At 45.6% G+C, this 13,309-nt stretch overlaps 4 protein-coding genes across 4 annotated transcripts; 2 read left to right on the top strand and 2 right to left on the bottom strand.

The window, feature by feature from the left end:
- The first annotated feature begins 127 nt into the window (after positions 1-127).
- On the top strand, positions 128-1,952 carry V1513DRAFT_454591 (uncharacterized protein). Its single transcript, XM_066899400.1, has 3 exons — positions 128-894; positions 956-1,556; positions 1,622-1,952. The coding sequence occupies exons 1-3, from the start codon at positions 386-388 to the stop codon at positions 1,829-1,831; spliced, it is 1,320 nt and encodes a 439-aa protein (XP_066750539.1). The 5' UTR covers positions 128-385; the 3' UTR covers positions 1,832-1,952.
- Positions 1,953-3,322: 1,370 nt separating this feature from the next.
- Positions 3,323-8,187, top strand: V1513DRAFT_467281 (uncharacterized protein; the record flags this gene model as incomplete). The annotated part of the gene is made up of 5 exons (XM_066900105.1): positions 3,323-3,508; positions 3,566-3,717; positions 3,768-6,701; positions 6,755-6,818; positions 6,872-8,187. Exons 1-5 carry the CDS (start codon positions 3,466-3,468, stop codon positions 8,182-8,184), a joined length of 4,506 nt encoding a protein of 1,501 aa, XP_066750538.1. The 5' UTR covers positions 3,323-3,465.
- Positions 8,188-8,527: 340 nt separating this feature from the next.
- Positions 8,528-9,248, bottom strand: V1513DRAFT_454588 (uncharacterized protein). Its single transcript, XM_066899399.1, has one exon. The coding sequence runs from the start codon at positions 9,226-9,228 to the stop codon at positions 8,962-8,964; it is 267 nt and encodes an 88-aa protein (XP_066750537.1). The 5' UTR covers positions 9,229-9,248; the 3' UTR covers positions 8,528-8,961.
- A 135-nt stretch (positions 9,249-9,383) lies between these two features.
- Positions 9,384-10,103, bottom strand: V1513DRAFT_306122 (uncharacterized protein). The gene has a single exon (XM_066894641.1). It carries the CDS (start codon positions 9,966-9,968, stop codon positions 9,540-9,542), a length of 429 nt encoding a protein of 142 aa, XP_066750536.1. The 5' UTR covers positions 9,969-10,103; the 3' UTR covers positions 9,384-9,539.
- Positions 10,104-13,309: the final 3,206 nt, after the last annotated feature.

The following is a 13,309-nucleotide window of genomic DNA, read 5'->3' as shown; positions in this document are numbered from 1 at the left end:
ATCTGCATTTCTTGCTTGAGCATTGTTCTAAACGGCTTCCATCTAAGTCGCTCTGCTGCTGAAATATTACAAATTCTAAATTTTATTAGAAAATTGTTCTATGATGTAAAATATCATTCTAGTGTCGTAGTTCGATTATCCAACAAAGAAGCCACACAGTAGCTGATAAAAATATGTGAAAATCCAAAACGCAACGTTCAATAAACGTTGAGTCTCATGGGCGACGTCGTGTTGAAACACGATCGAGATGCTGTTGTCAGTCAAAATCGTAATATCTCGCACGCAAATACATCGCAGCCAGTCCGGTTACAAATACAAAAGCCCATTTCCCTTCACTTCACATCCGCAGATCTGATTTTTTTCAAATACACTATTCCATTACGTCATGAGTCTCGTTTACGGAGAACCGGATCCACAATCAGCTAGAGCCCGACGAGCCTCACAGAGCGTGGCGCCGATCGCCACCGCCGCCGAAATCGGCAAGCAGAGTGAGCGAGAGCCTGCAGGAAATGCCACGAGAGCAACACCTAAAAGAAAGGCCGTGGACAATGAACCGGAGATCCCTGTCGTGAGTGAGATCAGCTCCACGCGAGGCAGGACTTCCATCAGCGACTCGTCAACTGAGCACGGCAAACGCCTTAAATTGGATGGTTCGTCAGAATCCGCAAACTCTGCAACTAAGATATCAAGTGCGATGGCAGCTACAGCATCGAAGAATACGCCTCCGGTGATGGACGACATCATCATTTCTGAATATGAAGAGGTGTTTAAACTTCTGACGGAAAATCGTCCGGAACAGATACTGGAGATTCAGGTGCCCTATTCGAAGTATAATCAAATACAAACTGCTTTTTCTAGAATAAAAGCCGACAAAAACATTTCAGAGGATCAAAAGTATTCACTTACAAGCTGAATGATTTGTTGTTGAAAATTACTGACCTCTTTGGTACTATAGATACCCGTACTTGGAGTACAACAATCTCACCGAGACAGTCACTGTGATCACGATTCCCAACTCTATCCATGAAGTTGTAGTATATGAGCTCAACTTCGACATCATGGCTGGCGCAAAAGGTTATCTCTCTGAACATGCCCCTGGACTAGCAGGTCATATTTTGCCTTTAGGATCGACTACCACGACAGATTTTGGCGGCGACTATGTGAAGAGCTCGAAACAGCCAGATGGAGGAATCATATACAGCAATAATGGTGCAGATTTTTTTACGATCGCAATTGAGGTTGGGTTCAGTCAAAGCTATAAGTCCCTTTGTGATGCGAAAGATATGTGGATCAATGGCCATGATGTTAAAGTCTGTATATTGGTATGCATTAACGAATCGCCACGGTTCAAAAATCCTACCTCTGCATATGATGACATCGAAGACGTGCAAACAGAGATTGCTACTATGAGACATAGCGCGGAGGAACCAATGGGATGGTATGAGTCCCACCGATATTACGGTCCTATCTTTTACCGAGGACACCGGTGGACCGGGGAGATGGCCGAGGTCCGTATAGAAATTTGGCGAACAGGTTGCAGTAGCCCGGATCGTTACGTGAGTGAATGTCTTCGGATGGACTTTCTGTTCATCAATCGTCTAATAATGTATGCTATGTTTAGGAACTGATCCAAGACGGGGTCCGCTGCCATAATCTCCCCACCACGTTGGGGCTTCGAATCAGTGATTTGTTTCCCGATGATGTCTGGGAAGCCATCGGCATCCCGGATCGAAATATTAACTTTGTCGCCAGTGAATTTGTGGAGAAGCTGATGAGGGCTATGCCACTCACTGCGAAAGCAAGGTTCAGTCGATTCATTACTCCTCCGTGAATTGAGCGCTGTCAAAGGGAATATCTCGATCCGGGACGCCGGCAGCCTAATGACTAATAGAAAGATATAATGGGATTAGTTAGTAATTTGCAACCAGCTTGAGAATGCCAAGTGGCCCCGAGATTGAGATCATTATCCCCCCACATTTGTAGTATACAACTGCTATTGTAGCGTCTAAGCGGTATATGCCAACCTTAGCCCCGAACGGACACTTCTATAAGCAATTAGCCCTCAGCTATCGAGTCGTCGTCCTCATTGCAAGGCATCAAGAAAACAATTGTGTATGTCAATTAAATGTTTAGTGCGAGGGCGTAGAAACGTAAATTAATGTAATTAACTTGCTAACCGAGAGCAAAAACTATGAGACAACCGATCATACTACAAAGCTCCAGTATTAAGGTTTATATATCACTTTATTCCACCATACCATTCTGGTCGACTGCGAAAGTAATAGTCTCAGATGGTCAGGTCCGTCGGAGCAATGGCTAAGAAGAGATGAAATACATTAAGCACTTATACATACCCATCCACTTTAGCACATCTGCCCTGACAACCATCCAAATGGATTTCGCCAAAGTATTGACAATATTCTCACAACTTCTGTCGGCGATTCTGGCCTTGAACGCTAGTCATATAATCAAACCTAAATTCAGCCAACGCTGCTCTGAGGCGGGAAACCCCAGACGTTACCGACATTTTGAGCAACTCCCCGATCGAAAGAATCCACCACCACGGAGAAAAGTATTGAAGCTCGGATATTGCAGTAAATGCAACCGCTTTTCTGATATTGATCATTATTTTGAAAGTGCCGTGGTGATGGTTAATGAGGAGGTAACGATTGAATGAGGTCGCCTATTCGAATGGTGGATATTGCACCGACGACTTTCCACGGAGGCGTCCGCATTAAGGGAAGCAATTCCTGCTCTGAGCTGTTTAACACAGGAAGGGATCTTCTTTGTTTGCGGAGGCAAATCGTTGAGTGCTGAAACTATGAGAAAACTGTATGTTGTTGATAGGCGGGTTTAAGGAGGATGATGTCAAGGATGCTTGCTTTCTATGATGCAATCGCAATGCTTTTATTAACCAAGAAATCTTCCATTATTCGTATTCGTGTCCGCCCAACTAAAGATGTTGATTGTTTACCGCAACTCCCCTAGCTAATTAGGATACGATAGTCTGGTTGAAGCCAATTGCTACCCAAGTCGGGTTTGCTGTTGGCCTGAGGAGGCGTGACACCGATATTTGCACGTTACCAAGACTGTCACCCCCATTTCGGCCGCATCGCCTATCTACTGTCGTCTGTGGAAATCCGATAAGAGAGCCCTAACCCTTTCACAAATTGGCCGACACCACCAGAACCATAACTCGCTCAGTTTGTACCATAAAAAATCTGGATAAATTTGAAAAAAATTGCTAGAAAATCCGAATCCAAACAGTGCGGTTTTTACAGTTAAATCCCCTGATCTGGAATGACAAAGTATACAGATCTGTCCACTTTGAACCGAAAAGTTTCTATCCGGGTGCGGCTCATTTACCACCCCGGCTTTTGCCTTTTTGCGTTGTGTTCCAAGATCCAAGGTTGAGCTTTCGCATCTTGTGGGCTATTGTTGTTACTTTGTCGTGCAGTCTCCATAATGGCTCCTCCAAATGGGTTTGTTTCAACTCGCGAAGATGCTGGTGCGTATAAGTCTTGTCGTATTTACTATTATTGGGCCAATTGTTTACGAATGTCAGCCGCCCGTGTTGCGTATCTCTTCAGTGAAACCATACTGTCTATTCAACCAAATCTTAAAGCTGCACCAGTTGTCGGTTTCCAGCATGCTCTTGACCGAATGGTCTATGACAAGGCCCGCGGTATCGTGGCTAAGCGTGGAACTCTTCCTTCGGTATATGTAATCAAACTGAGATTTGCTTATGCATGGTTAACATATTGCAGGTCAATTCTGTACGGTATAACGCTGACCCGTTCCTCACCGCCGTCGAGGAGCTCGGTAAGACGTCCTTCGTCTCGATTACCGCTGCATCTTCAACACTGCCAGCTGCCATTACACATCTCGCGAAACTCGCCAAGTCTCCAGTTGTCATCCACGTCTCCATGAGCCGAGATTTCGCTGACTTCTCTGAGATTACCTGTCTCCGTCAGCTTGGATTCACGCTCATTCAGTCTTTCAGTTTGCGTGAGGCACAGGATCTCGCCATCGCGTCACACGTACTTGCCATCCGTACTGGCAAAGGTGTCATTCACTTCTTTCACCAGCCTGAGGGTGAAGAGACTCCTATTCCCTTTGAGGACATCAATCAAATTGAGCAAATTTTTGACAGAAATGCGTTGATATATAGCAAAAGTGAGGGAAGCACTGTTGCTAACAACGTCTACTGGAATGATGCCGTTCGTGTCGTTGCTCAAAAGCCCGCAAAGGACTCAGCTGCAGAGGAGGAGACCAACGGTGAGCAAGCCAACGGTGCCATTGATTTAACAAAGGTCGATTACAAGACTGCTGGTCTGTTTCAAGCTACTGAGGCTGTATTTGACCTCGTGCGTGTCGCAGTCGGTCGTACGTACAAGGTATTCGATTACCATGGCGCAGTTGACGCGAATACTGCCCTCCTGATCTTCGGATCATCCGCTCACAATTTCGTCACCACCATTGGTCATGCTGGCTGGGCCGATATTTACGCCAAAGTTGGAGTCATTACGGTCCGTGTTTATCGTCCGTGGTCGGCGGAGAAGCTATTAACAGTCATTCCACGAAGTGTCAAACGTCTTGGTGTGCTTGAGCAGGTCCACCGCCAGACTACCAAGTGGGGCCCTGTTCTACTCGACGTTATATCTTCGCTCAATAATGATCTATCTAAAGCTTCAGCTATTCCTGTTGTTGTTGGATACCAGCTCGGATATCTCGACAGTAGGACAATTCACCAAGCTCTTCGAGGCATTGTTCAGAATATCCGGTCCGAAACTCCAATTCAGAATTTGATGGTTGGTGGTCGTGTCTCTCACAACGTTGATCCTGAATATCGTCTAAAACAGCCGGAATTGGAGACCGCCTACTCTAAAATGCTTTATAACGTCTTCGGCGATAGGCTGAGTATTCTCAATGCGCTCGACAAGGATGATGCTGGTATTCCACGAACAATTACCAGCAATCCTGAGTATGGATTTGGAGCATACCTCGCCAAGGAGGATGAGAAGAAGATGTTAGTGTCCAAACTTCAGAAATCCATTAACCAGAAGCTCTTCACAGACCAGGAGATCAACGACCTTGTATTACGCTGGCTCCTCCTCTACAATGAAGGGTCGAGCAAACTTTCCGAAGTCGGTGCTGAGTTGATCTCGAAGTTGGAAAGTGATAGCTCGGAAATTGCTAGCGAATTGCTTAATGGCAGGGCCTTCCTTCTTGGGACTAGTGCGTGGATCATTGGCTCTGATGCTTGGTCTTACGACCTTGGTACCTCTGGTGTTCACAATGTCATTGCATCTGGCAAGGATGTCAACGTTCTCATCATTGACTCGCAGCCTTACACAGCTCGTGCCGCTAAAGATGCTTCCCGCCGAAAGAAGGATATCGGACTCTACGCTATGAACTACTCCAACTCATACGTTGCTTCCATTGCTGTCTACAGCTCCTACACTCAAGCTCTTCAGGCCTTTATTGAGGCTGACAAGTTCACAGGTCCTTCCATCGTTATTGCTTATTTGCCCTACAACGAGGAGACTGATTCGGCTCTTACTGTCCTACAAGAGACGAAGAAGGCGGTCGATTCTGGCTACTGGCCCCTATATAGATGGGATCCTCGACCCGATGAGAGCGGAATGCCGAACTTCCAGCTGGATTCACAAGCATTGAAAAAGGAGCTCAAGGATTTCTTGGAGCGCGAGAACTATTTGTCTCAGGTTGCTCGACGTGTTCCTATTTTCGGTGAGAACGTTGCTGGTTCGTATGGCTCTGAGCTCCGCAGCCAGCAGCGTAAGAAGGCCAAAGACGCATATTCTAAGCTACTTGAGGGCCTTACTGGTCCGCCGTTGACCATTTTATTCGCGTCCGATGGGGGCAATGCCGAGAATCTTGCAAAGCGACTTCAGAGACGTGCCAAGGGTCGCGGCTTGGGCGCAGTAGTCATGGCAATGGATGATTTCCCAGTGGAAGATTTAAATGCCGAAGAGAACCTTGTTATCGTCGCCGCTACCGCTGGTCAGGGTGAGTTCCCGCAGAATGGTCGTAATTTCTGGGAGGCTGTCAAATCGTCTACAGATCTCGACCTAACGTCCGTTAATTACGCCGTGTTTGGTCTTGGTGACAGCCACTATTGGCCGCGAAAGCAAGATAAAATATACTACAATAAGCCTGCTAAAGACTTGAACCATAGATTGGACATTCTTGGCGCTAAGCGAATGGTTGAGCTTGGTCTAGGCGATGCTCAAGATCCCGATGGATACCAGACAGCATATCCTGAATGGGAGGCGGAGTTGTGGCAGGCGCTTAATGTTGACGGTATTGGTGCTGCTGTTGAAGAACCTGCGCCGTTGACGAACGAAGATATGAAAGTCCAGTCCAACTACCTCCGAGGGACTATTGCCGAAAGTCTGAATGACCAGTCAACTGCGGCTATTGCTCCGTCCGATTTTCAGGTTGCAAAGTTTCACGGCGTATATTTGCAGGACGATCGTGATATCCGCGAACAGCGAAAGGCAAATGGATTGGAACCGGCTTATTATTTCATGATTCGTCTTCGCATGTCCGGCGGCGTTGCAACGCCTGCTCAATGGCTGGCGATCGACCAGATTGCTGACGACATGGGTAATCACACTTTCAAAGTGACCACTAGAGCAACTTTTCAGTTCCATGGCGTGATTAAGAAGAAATTGAAGGTATGATTGGCGGTTCGGCGATAATTCGTCATTGTACTTAACAGAACGAATAGGCAGCCGTCAAGGCAATAAATGCTGCGCTTCTGGATACGATTGCGGCTTGTGGTGATGCCAACCGTAGGTTTTTAGGATTGTTTTGAAATGTCCGTACATGCTTACTCATTTGGTAGGAAACGTCCTGTGCCCTGGTCTTCCAGACAACAATGCGCTTCACAAAGAGCTCAATTCCTTAGCCCGATTCCTTAGTGACCATCTTCTGCCGACATTTACTGCCTATCACGAAATCTGGCTTACTGATGGCAATGACCAGAAAAAGCTTGTTGCGGGAAATGCTGTCCTTGATGTCGAGCCTTTATATGGACCCTCCTACCTGCCTCGAAAGTTCAAGATCGCCATGGCTGTGCCACCGCACAATGAAGTCGATATCTTCGCCCATGACATTGGTTTGATCACAATTGTTGATGAGGATGGCAAGCTTTCCGGCTTCAACGTCGTTGTCGGTGGTGGTATGGGTATCACTCACAACAACAAGAATACTTACCCCCGAACCGGTGGTATGCTGGGTTACATCAAGAAGGAGGACGTTGTCGTGCTGTGCGAGAAAATTATGTTAATCCAGCGTGACAATGGTAACCGAAAGGACAGGAAACGTGGTCGTCTACAATACACTATTGACGATATGGGCTTCGATGTTTTCCGTCAGAAAGTGGAGGAGTCTGTCGGATTTAAGTTCGAAAACGCCCGACCATTCAGTTTCGAATCTAACATTGACCATTTCGGATGGGTCAAGGATGAGCAGGGTCTGAATCATTTTACTATGTTTGTCGAAAACGGTCGTATTGCGGACACTCCTGGGTTGCGCATGAAGACTGGCCTTAGAGAAATTGCTCTTGCAATGAAAGGCGAGGCTGAATTCAGGTTAACTGCCAACCAGCACGTCATACTCTGCAACGTCGCGGAAGAAGACATGCCTGATATCAAGCGACTGCTGGCCGAATATAAGATTGATAACCAGCAATTCTCTGGCCTTCGAATGTCCTCTTCATCCTGTGTTGCGTTCCCCACATGTGCTGTCGCTATGGCTGAGAGTGAGCGATATCTCCCCATCTTTATATCAAAGCTCGAATCCTATCTTGAAGAACTTGGCCTTCGTCACGACTCTGTCATTTTGCGTATGACTGGTTGCCCGAACGGCTGCGTACGCCCTTTTCTGGCAGAGGTCGCTTTGGTTGGCAAGGCATATGGCATTTACAACCTCATGTTGGGCGGTGGCTACAACGGTCAGCGACTAAACAAGCTCTATAGATCCTCCCTTAATGAGGAACAAGCTCTGGCGCTCTTGAAACCGTTATTCAAGCGATGGGCACTTGAGCGGGAAGAGGGGGAACATTTCGGTGACTACTTAATTCGAGCTGGTGTAATTAAGCCTACATTGGATGGCAGCAAATTTCATGACGATGTTGCCGAGGAAGATGAAGAGTAGTTGCCTCTGTCATAGCAGCAAAATTGATTGGAAGCAGCGGCTGGCTGAGGTTGATAATATGTAGTCGTACACCGTAAAAATTAGTATTCGCTCTTGAGTGCAGCACGGCTTTCAACAGACCATTTTCGCCTTGTCAATGAGGCTGGAATGGCGCATCCTCTTCCCATCGGGAACAGGAGGTTGTCAAATAATCTGGAGACGATCGAAGATCTTATGCAAAAACTACGTTGGGACTTCGACTACAAAAAAATTTACCCTAACCCTGGAATTGCTTGCCATTTGAGATTTAATACTAGTGTAGATGTGGCCTTCTCGGCTCGGCTTTTCGTAACTTGATGCCTCTTGATTAGTCAGGCTCAACAGTATATTCTGGAAGTTTTAGATTTGACGCTCAGTGGTGTTGTGTGCGTTGAAGAAGGTAATACACCCAGCGACCAGCATCCGCGTGGCTGGTCCGCACAAGTCTCGTCATTACTCACATTTGCGCCGTCTGATGCGCCGTCTGATGAAGTACGTCACCTAAGATATAAACATGCCGTACGTCCATGCGAGACTGTCATCGCGGAGTACGTTGTCTACAGCTGCATAATTCAAGCTTGAAAAATTGGCGCCTTGACCATGCGCAATTGGGATGATCATGTGATTTTTCCAGCGATACCCAAGCGCGGTGAATTTAGTATATCAAGTACAGCCAACAAATCGTCAAACCAATAACTTACCGATATTGCAGCTGAATTGTCAGGCGCTATTCGACTGGCAACCGACGGTAATTGGTATTTAGTTAATAAACCTTTGGGTAGAATAGCTATCGCGGGTCAGGATTATGTCAAGTATTTGGAAGATGGAGTAAGGGGTAAGGAGATAACCCTTCTTGTCTATATATATAAACCAAAAAAACCAAAGATGAAAAAGCTCGTTACATGTATATATATGTATCTGAAAAAAAAGAAAAGAGAAATGAAAGAAAAAGTTGATAACGCATCGATCACGGACTTGATGTGTTGGCACCGACGACATATTCTGACATGAGGCGTTCTGCTTCATTTATTCCACTATGTATACTATCTATGAATATAACAATTGTATTTGTTACTCATTTATCACTAACAGCCACAATAACACGTTCATGTATGGCATGGAATGACTGGCACTGCTACGCCCACCCATCGATGTTATATATCCCATATAATTCTCACTGCTCCAGCATCCTGCATCGTTCCACCATGTAAATACGCACTCTGGTTCACTATATGGTTGCCACCATTGTGATTTAAATGGTGGATTTTCGATAAATTGGTAACGTACTTCAAAATCATATAAACGGTGCAATGAAATTCTTAATAGTACGACTCTTTTTAGAATTGCTGTAATGATAATATCGTTGACCTCTTCTGCATTCCTGCCACGCTGTCGTCCGATGGCTTCAGTACGGTATCACTATCCGTATCCTTATTTGGCTTATATATAGCACTATTTGCACTTCCGATATCTGCACTCTTGGAGTCTAATATGCCATTATTATATTGTACCGTAAACACCATTCGCTGACCACGAGAAACCATATCGTGATCGACCAGAGACATATTCCTCATTAGCTGACTCATGAAGGTCGAGTTCCTAAAGTTTGATCTGATTATCTCGCGTCCTGGTACTGTGATCAACGTCCCGTTTATCAGCTCAAAAGTTCGAGTTTCCGTTTCCACCGCAGAAACGCGTACGGTCATGAAACCCATACCTATGAGAAGGGCGCACGCAAAGACCCTTGCGATACGTCTAATAGACATATTGGCACACACAATGACACGTAACTATCCGAAAAATTTCCAATAGTAATTCCAGCTAATTCAAGTAACTAAGTGCTGCAAAGACAAGGACGAGTGGAAGAAACTTGAGGAGCTGGTGCTACAATATGTCTGTTGAACGAGGTTAGGGTTCCACCCAGACGCTGCTGGATAGAGTTTGTGGCGCACTGCTCCGGCACCATTGAGAATATGGCAATTCTGGATTTGCTCAACCAAATCCAGTTCTTCTCACGTCATCGGTGCTTGTAGTTTCTAGTCGCCCATATTCTTCGTCGGATTCTTCTCGGTTGCGTCTCGGATTCTTCTCGGTTGCCCCTTCTTCGGATTCTTCTCGGTCGCGTCTCGGATTATTCTCGGTTGCGTCTCGGATTCTTCTTGGTTGCATCTTCTTCTCGTTTCCTTCTCGTTTCGCCATTTGTTAGCTTTGTGTCTTTGTGTGTCTTGTTTGTTTTTCTTGTGTGGCCAGGCAAGCATAAATAGAGGGGGTCTGTCCCACTTGTCTGGTCAGTAGTTTAGTAGTTCATCCAATAGAGAGTTCCCAAGATCCATGGAGTCCACAAGAGTTTTCGTCGACAATGTCGACACCTTCCTGTCTCGCATCCCGCCAGTCATCGCTCAACAATGTCAATGGATCGCTTGACTTCTGCGAAGTATTTATAAGGGTCTTGACCGAGGTCCTTATGGTGCGGGACAGCAAGAATCGACCACTGTGGGCGAAAGTGCCAAATTCTGGCCAGCCCTAACCCTTGATTAAATGCACAACGATCTCTTATAAATGCCATATAGCAAGCATAATATGGCTCTTAATACTTTCTATGGTCATGTAGACCAGATTCTAGATAGAGACAATACTATTACACAAATAAAGCTACGGTAGTCTTCGATGTGATTTATATTTAGGGATCGGCATGGATACACGGATAACGGATATATCCATAGATATCCGTCGTGGATCGGCTGATATGGATTTTTGAAATGTGGAATAAGGCTTGATAAGCGCAGTGAAAGTAAAGTTCGATTAGAACTTTTGTAATGCCGAGTGCCTTGATAGGACTGCGGCTAGGGTTCAATTCTCTAGTTGTCACGTGAAACAAGTCACTTGTAACTTAGTGAAGAGTTGCTAGTGATCACGTGATGTGGTCACGGGCAAACAGGAGTGACACCCAGACGCAGAAAGGGTTTCTGGGTCAGGGTTACAGGTTCAGCAGGGTTTCCGTGCGGAATTTTTAAAGTTAAAACACCTGCTGGGCCTGTGGGAACTGGTCCGTGTGTGGTTCTGCCAAGTCGAAAAGTTTATCGCTTATCGAGCCTGAAAAAATCATCCATCGAAGATTGAGTTCTTGTTCTCTTTCGAGAAGACGATGGTTGAACACCAACTGCTTCGGCATGTCGTATCAGGTCCCGGAAGGTAGCTAAACCATCACCCGTAGGCGGAATGACCTTCTTTTTCCTGTGTACTAGTGTCTTAGTAATTGGCGTTTCAGGAGCTTGACGCTTCTTAGTTTCTAAAGTAGAATACTTATGCTTCTGCTTTACCAGCTTCGTCTTATTAGATTTATTAATCCGGTCCAATATATTGGGGGCTCGCTTAAGCGAGAAGACGACATTACGGTACTTAGTGTCAACCTTGGGGTTCCACCAAGCCCGTGCTCTGGAGAAGTTTCGATTTTCCCATACAGGATTATAAGTAGACGGGAAGATGATAGGTCTTGCGTATTGCGCACTATGTATCTCCCGGTTCGTAGACTGTGAATGGGTAGGGTCGAATTTAACTTCTGAGAACCACTTGTTAAGGACACGAGGCGGGTAGCCTCTAAGTCTGAGATGATTGTAGAATGACTTCCGTGTGTCGCGGAATTGCACTCTGGTAGTGCTGATGCCCGCATAACGAATTAATTCTGCTTTGATCCAAGCCCGTTTCGTGGAAACTGGATGATAACTGCGCCACGGAAGGTATGCATAGGTTTGGGTAACTTTAATTCGCACTAGTGTGCCAAGCTTCCACGAGGCCTGACCCACTTTCTGAGTGTAGGTAACCGTGTCAAGGTATTCTACTTCAGTTTGTGACGACTTGAAGTTTATCTCTAGACTTATGTCCAAATTTCTTAACACCTCGAAAGACTCTTTCATTTCACTCTCATTTGGACTGTGGAAAAATATGTCATCAATGTAGCGCATATATCCTGCAGGTAGAGAATCAAATGAATCTTCCTCCAAGCACGCCAAGTAGAGATTGGCATAAGCAGGCGCACACGATGTCCCCATCGCGGTTCCTTGTGCTTGTCGGTAGACGGTGTCACCGTATGCAAAATAATTGTTACGGAGCACAAAGCGTAGCAAAACTATCAAAAACATGCCCATGGGGCTACCATACGCAGATATGATCTTATGTTTAATGACAGCTATTGCAGTGTCCGTAACAATATTAGTATACATACTAGTAATGTCACCTGTAACCAGAATCGGTTTGTACGGCATTGGGAAAGTTGCACGTAACCGAGTTACAAAGTCTTTAGTGGTGGTTATTACCCAGGGAAAGTCCACAAGTAAGGCATTCAAGTAGTGGCTAAGAAACCGGCTTGCCTTACTTGTCAACCAGCTATGAGAAGGAATGATTGGGCGTCCCTTCAGTGGCAACTTGTGAACTTTGGGTAATAGATGGAAGTTTGGTAATTCAAAGTGTCTAGCGCTTTCAACAATATATTTCCGTATTCGTTCGGAGATAATATTGTCTTTACATACGCCGGCGACTAGCACGTCTAACTCATGAGCTAGTTGCGTGAACTTGTCGTCCGTGCGACTTCGTAAGCTAGTTAAGCTGGAAACCAGCCTCTTGTTTGTACCAGTCAGTCGAGACAATAGTAAGACCCATGTTCTTATCAGAGGGTTTGATAATAATGGATGGATCTTCAATGAATTTATCAAAGTTTTCCAAACGTTTAATGCTCACGTTGCGACGAAAATTTGGAACATTATGTTTCATCGCAAAACGCAGTGCAGCTTTTTCCATCAGCCGCATTGTGTTTTCCATTAAGTGACTCAGGGGTTCGGGATCCCAATCTGATTTCACGTGGAACAGTGGCACACCTTGAGGAGTAGTAGGATCATCTGTAGCTTCTTTTGTCGCTTTCTAAGGAGTATGTATGAACAATACGGCTTGGATGAGTACCTATATCTTCCCCATAGAAGTTCGGCGTATCGGTGTCATGTGGTTGTTTTGTTGCAATTGACGCTCGATCATTGTGTCAAACACATTCCTGACTATGATTAAGAATAGTTCGACAGCGTGATTTGCGGGATATGGTGGGTCCTGACTATCTTCT

The sequence above is a fragment of the Lipomyces chichibuensis genome (assembly GCF_038497645.1).
Source record: "Lipomyces chichibuensis strain CBS 12929 unplaced genomic scaffold V1513scaffold_77, whole genome shotgun sequence".
Taxonomy (NCBI): Eukaryota; Fungi; Ascomycota; class Lipomycetes; order Lipomycetales; family Lipomycetaceae; genus Lipomyces; species Lipomyces chichibuensis.
This window is presented reverse-complemented; position numbering and strand designations above follow the sequence as displayed.